This window comes from Oncorhynchus gorbuscha, linkage group LG24 (genome assembly GCF_021184085.1).
Source record: "Oncorhynchus gorbuscha isolate QuinsamMale2020 ecotype Even-year linkage group LG24, OgorEven_v1.0, whole genome shotgun sequence".
In the NCBI taxonomy this organism is placed as follows: Eukaryota; Metazoa; Chordata; class Actinopteri; order Salmoniformes; family Salmonidae; genus Oncorhynchus; species Oncorhynchus gorbuscha.
Window position 1 is genome coordinate 43188350 of NC_060196.1, and position 13309 is coordinate 43201658.

At 46.1% G+C, this 13309-nt stretch overlaps 2 protein-coding genes across 9 annotated transcripts in view; one reads left to right on the plus strand and one right to left on the minus strand.

Annotated features, from left to right (window-relative positions):
• Positions 1-3982, minus strand: part of arhgap4b (Rho GTPase activating protein 4b) — a 47249-nt gene extending 43267 nt beyond the window's left edge. For 4 of the 7 annotated variants that reach the window (XM_046326681.1, XM_046326680.1, XM_046326678.1 and 1 more), the window contains exons 1-2: positions 3634-3982; positions 2365-2498 (exon numbers count right to left, since the gene is read on the minus strand). In XM_046326681.1, coding sequence (XP_046182637.1) covers positions 2365-2434 — 70 coding nt within the window. In that variant the 5' untranslated portion in view covers positions 2435-2498; positions 3634-3982. The remainder of the gene's footprint in view (positions 1-2364; positions 2499-3633) is intronic. The other 3 variants (XM_046326684.1, XM_046326682.1, XM_046326679.1) reach the window with 2 other exon arrangements.
• Positions 3983-8960: 4978 nt separating this feature from the next.
• On the plus strand, positions 8961-12572 carry cyhr1 (cysteine/histidine-rich 1). Of its 2 annotated transcripts, none has more exons than XM_046326553.1 (6): positions 8961-10069; positions 10797-10891; positions 11052-11195; positions 11731-11951; positions 12080-12258; positions 12349-12572. In XM_046326553.1, the coding sequence occupies exons 1-6, from the start codon at positions 9767-9769 to the stop codon at positions 12559-12561; spliced, it is 1155 nt and encodes a 384-aa protein (XP_046182509.1). In that variant the 5' UTR covers positions 8961-9766; the 3' UTR covers positions 12562-12572. The 2 variants fall into 2 exon arrangements, with proteins under 2 accessions (XP_046182509.1, XP_046182510.1); XM_046326554.1 differs by having other exon boundaries at positions 11731-11942.
• Positions 12573-13309: the final 737 nt, after the last annotated feature.

Consider the following 13309-nt stretch of genomic DNA (forward strand, 5'->3'; position numbering starts at 1 on the left):
ACGAGAGTACAGGGACAAAGTGGAGTTGCAATTCGATGGTTCAGACATGAGACCTATGTAACAGGGACTCCAGACAATCACGAATTACAAAGGGAAAGCCAGCCACATCGCAGACACCAACGCCTCACTCCTGGACGAGCTAAACACCTTCTTCGCCCGCTTCGAGGAAAACTAAATCGAGCCATCGACACGGGCCTCCAGCGGTCATGAGGACTGTGTGCTCTCGTTCTCCATGATCGACGTATGTAAGTCATTTAAGCGTGTTAACCCTCGCAAGGCTGTTGGCTCAGATGGCATTCCAAGCTGCGTACTCAGAGCATGTGCAGATGTCTGGAGTGTTTACGGACATATTCAATCACTCCATATTCCAGTCAGTTGTCCCCACATCCTTCAAGATGTCCACTATTGTTCCTGTACCCAAGAAGGCAGAGGTAACTGAACTAAATGACTATCGCCCTGTAGCACTCTCTTTTGTAATCATGAAGTGCTTTGAGAGGCTAGTTAATGACCATATCAACTCCACCTTACCCGACCAACTGCAATTCATTTATCGCCCCAACAGATCCACAGATGACGCAATCACCACTGCACTGCACACTTCCCTATCCCACCTGGACAAGAGAAATGCCTATAAGAATGCTGTTCATCGACTACAGCTCAGCCTTCAACACCATAGTGCCCTCCAAGCTCAACACTAAACTCAGCTCCCTGGGTCTGAACCCCTCCCTGTGCAACTGGGTCTTGGGCTGACCCCAAGTGGTGAAGGTAGGCAACAACACCACCACGCTGACCCTCAAAACCGGGGCCCCACAGGGGTGTATGCTCAGCCCCCTCCTGTGCTCCCTGTTCACCCATGACTGCGTGGCCATGTTTACATATTGTTTCACCCACTTTATATGTACAACTGTATTCTAGTCATGGCTCAGCCTATGTAACTTATTTTTTTGTATTTTGCTGGATTATGTGTGTAATAATTGTTTTATTGCTAGGTATTGCACTGTTCGCTGAACCTGTCATAACATCTGCTAATCTGTGTACACGACCAATACACTTTGATTTGATTTGTTGCTGGCCTAAAGGCTTCCAAGAAAATGATTGTAGTATGATGGACGCCTCAACACTCACTCTTTATCCATCAATGTATACTCACTTTTTACAAAACATTAGGAAGACAAAGGAGAGGAGACAGCCCATTACAACATTGTTGCCCAAAGACCCATAAAAGCATGCGCAACTTGTTGTATCTTGAGACGAATGGGGTATGGCAGCAGATGACCTTACAGAGTTCCACTTATTTCATCAAAAAACATGAAACTGCAGTTGCAGTGGGCTAAGGAATGAAAACACTGGACACTGGAGAATTAGGAAAACATTGCCTGGTCTGATGGATCCCGGTTCCTGCTGTTTCACACTGATGGGAGGACCACGGTATGGAGACAACCACACGAGTACATGCATCCATCATGCCATGTGTCAACATTGCAGGCTGGTGATGGTGGTGTGATGGTGTGGGGTGTGTTTTTATGCCACACATTGAGCCCCTTGATAAAAGTGGAGCAATGTTTGAATGCCACAGGATAGCTGAACATCATTGCCAATCAGGTGCATCCCTTCATCGCAGCAGTGTATCCATATGAAAAGACATTTCTTTCAGCAGGATAATGCCCAATGCCACAAGGCCAGGATTGTCCAGGAAAGGTTCCACGAACATGACAGTGAATTCAGCTTACTGCAGTGGGCTGCTCAGTCACCAGATCTCAATCCAATTGAGCATCTGACGGATGAGATGGAACAAGCTATTTTCGCAGTAGAGATCCACGACCAGCCAACTCGACACAACTGTGGGAAGCATTGGAGTCAACATAGGCCAGCATCACTGTGGAATGCTTTTGACACCTTGTAGAGTCCATGCCCCAACAAATTGAGGCTGTTCTGAGAGCAAAAGGAGGTGTAACGCAATATTAGGAAGGGGTTCCTAATATTTTGTACAGTCAGTGTCTGTGGTGCGTTCACGGAGCTACAGAAGGTACTTTGAATGTGCTGCTTTAAGTTTTTATTTTTTATTTTTCTGGTCAGTGTGTGTTGATTTAATTTGATCCCTAAAGTCCTCAGGTGGGCTGGGATGGGGAGGAGAGTTGTAACCTAATGGTGTTTGTATGTATTCATGTTTGCTGACAGTTATTATTACTAAATAAAAAACATTTGATCACAAAAGAAGTTCACACAGTACATGCATGAACACACACACGAACACACGTGTATGATCTCACATGAACATACACACGACAATACAAGTTAGACAGTACATGCAGTATACTGTATGTATGAACACACACACACACAGAGAAAAGTATGTGTTCTCACCTTTGATCTGGGAGTCATACTCATATAGACTCCCTCTCTGCATCCTCAGCTTTCCATGTGATGTCATCATGTCTGCCTAGTCCCTGACCTCTAACCCTGTCGATAGATCCTCCAGGTCTCCAATATGAATCTGTCTAAGCAGATGAACATGAGTGAGAGAGAAAGGAGGGGAGAGAGATGAATAGAGTGGAAGAGAAAGAGCAATACAGAGAGAAAGAGAGAGATGAAAAGAGAGAAAGAAAAAGATAGAGAAAGAGGAAGCGAGAGAGAGAGAGAGAGAAGGATATTTCATCTCCTTTTATCTCCTTTAGTCCACATTTGGACTAATCGTCAAAGAGTCCTTAAATATTCAAGTACAATTTATAATGCAATCACATTTTCACATATAACACACTGTTACAAACAACAGACATAACACATTGCCATATTGACCAGAAAAATACTCTGGCAGTCTGAAAAGGTAGATTGGTTCCTTCATCCACCATAGTCCTGCGCATCCGCATCGGGAGACGATGAGTAATCTGAATAATGAAGGTTATGAAGTGCTGTAGGGTTAGGGTTCACACACAAACACACGCACACACTGCCACATCCTGTACTGCTCACAGACAGCTTCACCTTGCCTTTTAGAACCTCTCCCATGTTGCTTCCTATTACAACTAACTGAATAGCTAATCCACTGATAGCTGGCTGGAACATCAGTGGATTGACTATAGATCCTGTATATGATATGAAGAGTCTCAGATACGTCTGCTCCAATAGAAATCCCTGATCACGCTATTAAGTAGTGTGACACACACACACACATTATGAAGCAGTGTCATGGCGGTGTTGGCTTGCTGAGCTCATGCGCAGAAACATTTGATCATGTCAAATTGCCCAACTGTGCATGTGCACACACAATATATGAAACGAATGAACACACACACACCTAAACACATTCATCGGCACGATTTATATGCACATCCACAAACACACCATTAAGATATATAGACAAACACACACACACACACACAGACACACGGACACACTGAAAATTCTGCACTAACATTACATCATTAATAATCTAACCATCATATTCCATCCATCATACATCAGCAAACGCAGGGTCAATGCAGTCATGCAGACACACACACACAGACACACATACACACATGCATGCACACAAACAGTGTAATACATTAATTGTTCATACATACATACACACACACAAACTCATACACACGCCTCTGTCATAGCTATGAATAACGCAACCCATGACAGCAGTACCTCCCTGTGCAGTCCTGTGTTCTCTCGCTTCTTCTTCCTATCCTCTCTTCTCTTCCGCCTCTCTTCTCCTCCTCCCTCTCTCCTCTATCGCAGAGACCAGTGTGCGGATCAGACAGATTTTTCTCAGCTCAGTTCTCTCCTTTGCCTCCTCCCTCCTCTGTTTTCAAGCACATCCTCAAAACAGCCCTCCCTCAATCTCTTTTTTTCTCCTTCCCTCTATAAAACACAGCTCTCTTATATTTCCCTCTTTTTCTCCCTCTCTTTTACGCACACAGCCCTCTTCTCTGTCCCCATCTCATTTTCATCCTCTCTGTCACATACATACTTAGCCCTCCTCCCTGTCTCCCTCTCTCTCACACACGCACACACAGAACTCTCTCTCTCTCTCAGTGAATGTCATAACCTAAGCCACACCCCCATCCTCTCCTCTTTCCTCCTCGAGGCCTACTAGAAATACCAGATACTGTCTTCCCCTCTCAGCCTCTCTCTCTCTCCCTTTCTCTCACACCCTCCCTCCCTGTCTATATCGCCCCCTCCCTCTCCCTCCCATTCTCTCGAACTCTCCCTCCATCTCCCTTTCTCTTTCTCAGCCATTAAATGTTTTTCTGACGACCTTGTATTGTTTAGCTTAATACAATCACCATCGAACAGCCCCTTGTCGCTCAACACACATGCACGCGCACGCGCACGCGCACACACACATACACTCACATACATATATACACACAGATACACACAGTGTTGCTCACTGTCTCCTCTGCATCCTTCATCTCTGCTCAGTCACAGCGGATGTGGTGAGGAGAGAAAACGCTAGTTATAACACATATTTGATACAGTCATTTTCAACATATGTAGCAAACAACGGTTAATTGGCTGATTCAGATTCTCTATTGGCCCATTGTAGAGCAATTTGGTTTCAGCATAATAAAAACAGCAGAAAAAAATATACATAGTTTGCTATACCCCCCCAAAAACGTTATACTTATAGAGAAAATAAATATGACATTTTCAATAATAAGGTTCATTAGTGAAAAGAACAGTGGCAGCAGTATTAAAAAAACAGGTCACGACATAGACGAACACTGTATAGATGTGATATGCTTTTGATTCAATTCCAGAACAATAGCATTTTTTGGCGTATTGGCACCACCTGGTGTATACGGAGGGAAACGGTAGCTATAGTGGTATCTGAGGAAACTACAAATCACTATTGCAATGTGGAGAATGTAGTTATGTGATGTCGATGATAAACCCTCAATAAAACCACAACCGAATACCCGAGACAGTTTTTGGCAGAGGAGGCTGGTGGGGGGAGTTATTGGAGGAGGGGCTCATTATAATGACTGGAAGAGAATGAGTGGAACAGAGTCAAACGTGGTTTCCTTATTTTTGATAACATTCAATTGATTAAAGTCCAGCCATTACAATGAGTTTGTCCTCCTATAGCTTCTCCCACCAGCCTCCTCTGGTTTGTGATATGTAGTCTTGTGGATTTGACTATAGCCAGGGTAAGTTAAAGAGATTCTCTGGTACATTTGTATACTTTTTAGCCAGTAGTTCTGAAAGCAACGCTCATGAGGCAAAAGTGTTCCCTGAAAATTGCTTACTACTATACGTCATTGCTCTCTCTCTCTCTTTGTGTGCATGATGTGCCTCTTGCTAGCTCATTGGCTGTCACTCAAATGGCGAGGGGCTGAAGCTCATTGGCTGAACTCGAATATCTAGAGTGCTGGCCCATGTGGGGGGAAATGTAGAGAAAATGGCGCAGCACTGCTTCCAGAAAAACAGTTGCTTTCAAACTAGGGATTTTGTGGCTAATTGAGATAAAACAGTAATTCTGCTCATAGATTATGCATGTATGAACTACACATTGACCGATCCAGCTCAAAGCAGGAGGTTTCAAAAATACTTACTAGTCGCCAAAGATCTGGAGCATGTCTTTAAGTTAAGTTGTTAAGTAAGTTAAATTGTTAAGTTAAGTTGTTAAGTAAGAGTTGAGTTGTATTTGGAGTGGTTCAGTGTGAGAGGGAGGTGATGATGATGGGTGTCACCAATGGCAGTGTGACTTTTGTGGCGCAGGTTCACTTCCTGTCTCCTCCTGGGTGTAAAGGGGAAAGGGAACTGTTTTGTGTACATATGCTACATATTAATCTTGTTTGACGATTGATGGTAGGGTAGTGACTGCTGAGTAACCTGTGTGTGAGTGTGTTTGTGTGTGTGCTCGCACGCACGCGAATAGCAGATATTGGTCTCTGCTCATTTAAGGCATGTCTCTTTGGCCAAAGACATGCTACGACCCTACGGTGCCTGATCAGACAACTGATACCATGAGATCCTACACACACACACGTCTAACAACCCCACCCACCCACCCACCCACGCCGACATACACACACAAAACTGCAATCTCAAGTCAAACCCCTGCACACACTATTCAGACTAGCTCCCCCTTCCTGCCCTGAGGATATCCTGGGTTGCTCAGCCATTTTGATTGACAGCTGTCACCCCCCCATAAACACCTCACAGCAATCGGATTGGCACAACTGGAAGATGGGGGAAGGGACTGAAGGTTTCACTCTTGTGAATGAATATAGTAAAATACAGTAAAACAACATAAAGCAGTCAAATACAGTAAAGAAAATGTATATAGTCAAATACAGTAAATAAATTAATACAGTCAAATACAATAAAGAAAATGTATATAGTCAAATACAGTAAATAAATGAATATAGTAAAATACAGTAAATAACTGAATACAGTCAAATACAATAAATAAATGAATCAAGTCAAATACAGTAAAGAAAAAACAGCAACAAAAGAGTCCCATGATTGAAACTAAAGGAAGCCATAGATTTCACACACTGTCCGCTTGCATAACTCTATTCTCAAACACATAAACCTAAATAGAATGGTTGTAATAACTAGCATCGACACTCACAGAATTACACAACAGACAGACAAGGCTTACTCAAACTCTAACCCCACCTGCTCACTTTCTTCTCTGGTTCACCAATTACTTTGCAGACAGAGTTCAGTGTGTCAAATCGGAGGGCATGTTGTCCGGTCCTCTGGCAGTCTCTATGGGGGTGCCACAGGGTTCAATTCTCGGGCCGACTCTTTTCTCGGTGTATATTAATGATGTTGCTCTTGCTGCGGGTAATTCCCTGATCCACCTCTACGCAGACGACACCATTCTATACACTTTCGGCCCGTCATTGGACACTGTGCTATCTAACCTTCAATCGAGCTTCAATGCCATACAACACTCATTCCGTGGCCTCCAACTGCTCTTAAACGCTAGTAAAACCAAATGCATGCTTTTCAACCGATCGCTGCCTGCACCCGCTTGCCCGACTAGCATCACCACACTGGATGGCTCCGACCTTGAATATGTGGACACCTATAAGTACCTAGGTGTCTGGCTAGACTGCAAACTCTCCTTCCAGACCCATATCAAACTTCTCCAATCGAAAATCAAATCAAGAGTCGGCTTTCTATTCCGCAACAAAGCCTCCTTCACTCACGTTGCCAAGCTTACCCTAGTAAAACTGACTATCCTACCGATCCTCGACTTCGGCGATGTCATCTACAAAATTGCTTCCAACACTCGTCTCAGCAAACTGGATGCAGTTTATCACAGTGCCATCAGTTTTGTCACTAAAGCACCTTATACTACCCACCACTGCGACTTGTATGCTCTAGTCGCCTGGCCCTCGCTACATATTCGTCGCCAGACCCACTGGCTCCAGGTCATCTACAAGGCCATGCTAGGCAAAGCTCCGCCTTATCTCAGCTCACTGGTCACGATGGCAACACCCATCCGTAGCACGCGCTCCAGCAGGTGTATCTCATTGATCATCCCTAAAGCCAACACCTCATTCGGCCGCCTTTCGTTCCAGTACTCTGCTGCCTGTGACTGGAACGAATTGCAAAAATTGCTGAAGTTGGAGACTTTTATCTCCCTCACCAACTTCAAACATCAGCTATCTGAGCAGCTAACCGATCGCTGCAGCTGTACATAATCTATTGGTAAATAGCCCACCCATTTTCACCTACCTCATCCCCACAGTTTTTATTTATTTACTTTTCTGCTCTTTTGCACACCAATATCTCTACCTGTACATGATCATCTGATCATTTATCACTCCAGTGTTAATCTGCAATATTGTAATTATTCGCCTACCTCCTCATGCCTTTTGCACACATTGTATATAGACTCCCCTTTTTTCTCTCTACTGTGTTATTGACTTGTTAATTGTTTACTCCATGTGTAACTCTGTGTTGTCTGTTCACACTGCTATGCTTTATCTTGGCCAAATGAGAATGCAAATGCAAATGAGAACCTGTTCTCAACTAGCCTACCTGGTTAAATAAAGGTGAAATAAAAAAAAATAAAAAAAATAATATGGGTGTTTCAGATACAAGACAAACATTTATGGCAAAGTTTTCCTTTGAGAGTCTTTTATTTTGAGTGACCAAAGAGTGTAATAACAGTGTAATGATCCTTAACAAGATCGCAACACCTGGGTCCTCTGGGGGTGGCCTATCACTGAATGTATCAGTCTATTAGCCTACATCATTTGACAAATTGTTAGTACTGTTTGTAGGCTAGCCTACACTGTGTGTACAAAACATTAAGAACACCTGCTCTTTCCATGACATAGACTGACCAGGTGAATCCAGGTGGAAGCTTTGATCCCTTATTGAGGTCACTTGTTAAACCAATGTAGATGAAGGGGAGGGGACAGGTTAAATAAGGATGTTTAAGCCTTGAGACATGAATTGTGTATGTGTGCCATTCAGGGGGTGAATGGACAAGACAGAATATTTGAGTGCCTTTGAACGGCCTATGGTACTAGGTGCCAGGCACACTGGTTTGAATGTGACAAGAATTGCAACACACCTTGGTATCAAGAATGGTCCACCACCCAAAGAACATCCAGCCAACTTGACACAACCGTGTGACGCATTGAAGTCAACATATGCCAGCATCGCCACGTAACGCTTTCGACACCTTGTAGAGTCCATGCCCTAACAAATTGAGGCTGTTCTGAGGGCAAACACAAAATTACAAGGTGTTCTTCATGATTTGCACAGTGTATATTGCGCAGGGGCAGGGTCAACCAAGGGTTTTCTGGTAGCATGATGTGTCTGGCCATTTCTGGCTGTGTCCAGGAAGGTGACGCCATGCTGGTGAGGTGACGTGCTCCATTTGAGTTAAATTCATCCTACCAGTATATTCAGTCACTGATCCGACCACGCTGACCCTGCAGACAGCCACTACGCATGCGCATCCACACTCTTCCCCCTCCACCCCCACCCAAGTCATCTGATACAACAAAACATTCCACTGATAGCCAATCCGCGATGCAGCCCAGGAACTGGCAAGGAAGGCCATAACAGCTACTGGCAAAAATATTGACAGTTTCTCCGAAACTCGGGCTTAGTTTTTTTGTGACCTTGGCTGAGTAACACCAGTAAGGTTCGGAAATACTTAGCGCCGAGCTAGGGGTGTAGTGAAGTCGGGTAGAGGAGGAGGCGACCGTCCGGACAGGAGAAAAACAAAGATGGCTGTGTAGTTAGAGAGTAGTCCCAGCGAACTGTCTGAACATATCTCTGCTTTTTCCAAAACTGACACTTCCCGGGGGCCGGTGGATAGTGAGCTGGTACAGGGGTAAAGCCATTAACCGATCTGCGGAACCGGGCAGTTGCTGAACGTCCGCTCACGCGCTGGCAAGGCAAATAAAAGAATGGACAACACAAAAACATCTGACGGGGTGTTTTGTTATAGCTAGACAGCGGAGAGAACTGGAGTGTTTTGTGAGCTTGATACCTATAGCATAGTAGCTAGCTGAATTTCGCTTATCTGCCAACATCGCTAAATATCCATCTACAAAAAACGATCATCAAATAACAATTTAGGATATTCCAGAACGTTACGCGAGGGTTCGTGGTTCTAAATTCCAAGCGCGTTATTGCGTAACATTGCCTACGAACAGGCACGCTATCTAGCTAGCCAACTGACCCTGAGCTGGGTGGCTTGGTTTTCCCTTGCCTGTGACGTTAAACCTGCCCGCTAGGTAACATTTGTGACGGGTAGCTAGCTAACGCCTGACAATCACCATCACCCACCATGTCCTCGGTGGAAGAGCGGGGAGAGGTGGGCGTCGCGGCCACCCCAGGCTCCTCCTCGGGCGGCCTGGGTGTTGTGGCGGTGGGGGCAGCCCTGGAGGCAGTCGTCGGGGGGCCGTCTATGCAGGAGGAGGTGAGCATCCGGAGAGGAGAGGGGCTCGGTCCCGAGTCGGATCCGGACGAGCCGCCGCCCAAGAAGCGGATGAGACTGCCGGAGGGAGAGTCGGGAAAGCTGGAAGAGAGGCTGTATTCAGTCCTGTGCTGCACTGTATGCCTGGACCTGCCCAAAGCCTCCGTGTATCAGGTAAATACTGTCACAAACACGCCTGTCCCTGGCCTACTGACTTTGGCCCTCTAGCTAGCTAACTTCGTATGAAGTAAGCCTAACTAACATGTCTGTTAGTTAGCTAACTAGGCTGTCAGGCAAGAAGTGGGGGTTGAAGACCGTTTGTAGACTGAGCACCACCTGTCATGGACTGTAACGATAGGCGAAGAGTTGTAGGGCCCAGTGCCGCAGCCTAGCAGCTACGTTAACTCTGCAGCTAACTTGTTCAGGAGGGTTAGCCAGAGCTCAGCGCAGTGCAGAGAGATGATCTGATCCTTAAATCATCTGGATGTAGATAGATGGCTAGGTGTCTGAAATGGCTGCCGATTCTATTCAGATTAGCCAACAACAAGACATGAACAGACACAGATGTGTGGATCCCAGGCTGCCCCCTAGGAGTTAGAAATAGGCAAACCCCAACACATCTGCATGTAACACTGAATGAACTGCCTGCCTCACACCCAGTTTACACCTGTGTCATTACTGTGGTTTGGTACTGAGTAGTATGCCCTCAAATAACACCTGCTCTCCCCACCCCCAAAGACTGGTTAGAAAAGATGGCCATTCACAAACATACACACACCTGTGTGTTTCTCTGTACTATGCATTTCTGTATAGCGTATGAACACGGATTTATAAAGACGACTATCCACAGTATGGACACACCAAACACACCTACATTAACCCTTTCCTCTCTGCTCTACAGTGCACCAACGGTCACCTGATGTGTGCTGGCTGTTTCATCCACCTGCTGGCTGACTCTCGTCTGAAAGAGGAGCAGGCCACGTGTCCTAACTGCAGGTCTGTACACACAGTTTATAAATACAGTTGAATTGAGTGAGTGAGTGATTGACTGATTTAGGTGACTCTGTTTTAAGTGTGAGATTAGTAACCGCGTCTCTATACAAATATAATTGGATTGACTGGTTGATTGATTACCCCCCCCCCCCTCTCCCTATAGGTGTGAGATCAGTAAGTCCCTGTGTTGTAGGAACCTGGCTGTAGAGAAGGCTGTGAGTGAGCTGCCCACAGACTGCCCCTTCTGTCTCAAACAGTTCCCTCGCTCCAGCCTAGAGAGGCACCAGAGAGAGGAGTGTCAAGACAGGTACTCACCTCATTGGTATTCACGCACACACACACTTTGTTTTTCTATCCTCGTGGGGACCTACAATGTATTTGTAGAAATGTGGTTTTCTTAGGCCTTGGGGAGGGAGGGGATATGACTTGCTGCTCTTCTGAAAAGAAAACAGCTGATCTACTTACTGACCAAACTGATTACAGCGTGTGTGTGCGTGCGTGCCTGTTCTGTTGTTGTTATGACAATCAGATGACCCTGCTGCAGGTGTTACTGACAGAACCAGCAGAAATTATACAGCTGGTCCCAAATCACTTCTTACCCCTCCCCCTCTGCCCTAACCCCTCCATGTTTGTAGATCTATAGGGTGATGTGTATAAGCAGTGCAGTGGTGGAGATTGTACCATATTCTTTCCACCTTACAGATCTGCAGAAACTAGGGGGTTGGACCAAGGGGGAAGGGTAGGAAGCAATTTGGGACTGGCTGATAGACACAAAACAAATTTGCTTATGGTCTTATTCCTCCTTATGATTGGCCCTAAACTCCCACCTGATATGTTGCCAGGGTGACACAGTGTAAGTACAAGCGGATTGGCTGCCCGTGGAAGGGGCCGTTCCACGAGCTGCCGGCCCACGAGGAGGAGTGCTGCCACCCCACCAAGACTGGCACAGAGCTGATGGGCATCCTGGGGGAGATGGACCAGAACCACCGCAGGGAACTAACCCTTTACAACTCTATATTCTCCCTGCTCTGTTACGAGAAGATTGGCTTCACAGGTAGGCTAGGTACACAGTACGCACTGTCTTACACACCATACCTGACTACCAGGACTATCGTTCTTGAAGGACCAGTCACACACATAGAAAACATGGATCTCTCTAATTCATTCCTCCCCTCCCTCTCCCCTGCGCAGAGGTCCAGTTCCGGCCGTACCGCACCGATGACTTTATAACCCGTCTGTACTATGAGACTCCTCGTTTCACCGTGTTGAACCAAACCTGGGTTCTGAAGGCCAGGGTCAACGACTCTGAACGCAACCCTAACCTCTCCTGCAAACGCACCCTCTCCTTCCAGCTCATCCTCAAGAGCAAGGTACACACTCATTGAACTTATGCGCGCACACTCACTGACGTACACACACTCACACACACTCTCTCTCGCTAACCCTCCTCCTCTCTGTAGGTGAACTCCACTATAGAGTGTTCCTTCCTGCTGTTGAAAGGTCCGTACGATGACGTGAGGATCAAGCCTGTGATCCACCACCACGCGTTCAGCAACGACACCAACGAGACAGACTACGTCCCCCTGCCCATCACCGACTCTGTGGAGTGTAACAAACTACTGGCTGCCAAGAACATCAACCTTCGACTCTTCATCTTCCAGATCCAGAAATAGACGGGGGGGCGAGAGAGGGGTAGAGAAAGGGGAGAGAGGGGTAGAGAAAGGGGGAGAGAGGGGTAGAGGAAGGGGGAGAGAGGACCGAGAGAAGGGTAGAGGAAGGGGGAGAGAGGACAGAGGAAGGGGAGAGAGGACCGAGAGAAGGGTAGAGGAAGGGGGAGAGAGGACCGAGGAAGGGGAGAGAGGACCGAGGAAGGGGGAGAGAGGACCGAGAGAGGGGTAGAGGAAGGGGGAGAGAGGACCGAGAGAGGGGTAGAGGAAAGGGGGAGAGAATACCGAGAGAGGGGTAGAGGAAGGGGGGAGAGAATACCAAAAGAGGGGTAGAGGAAGGGGGGAGGAGAACGAAGAGAGGGAGAGCTTGTTCACCCCCTGAAGTTTGAGATTAAAGTGATACACCACTGAACCACTGATACCTCTTTACACAGACACACTGGCTGACATACTTCTGAGAGTTTTATAGAACCCTAACTTGGGGTGCTTTCATTGTTGCTATGAAGACAGGGGAATTAGTCTGTAGAGACTGACATGGTTCTTCCTATGGAGACGGGGGATGTTGCTAGGGGAGAGAGGGTGTTGTTGCTATGGACTCGGTGGTGACACCTGAGCCTAAGGTAGCACATTACAGTGCATTCGGAAAGTATTCAGATCCCTTTCCACATTTTGTTACGGTACTGCCTTATTCTAAAATAATTATTCTACACACAATACCCCATAATGACAAACCAAAAATATGTTTAGAAATTTT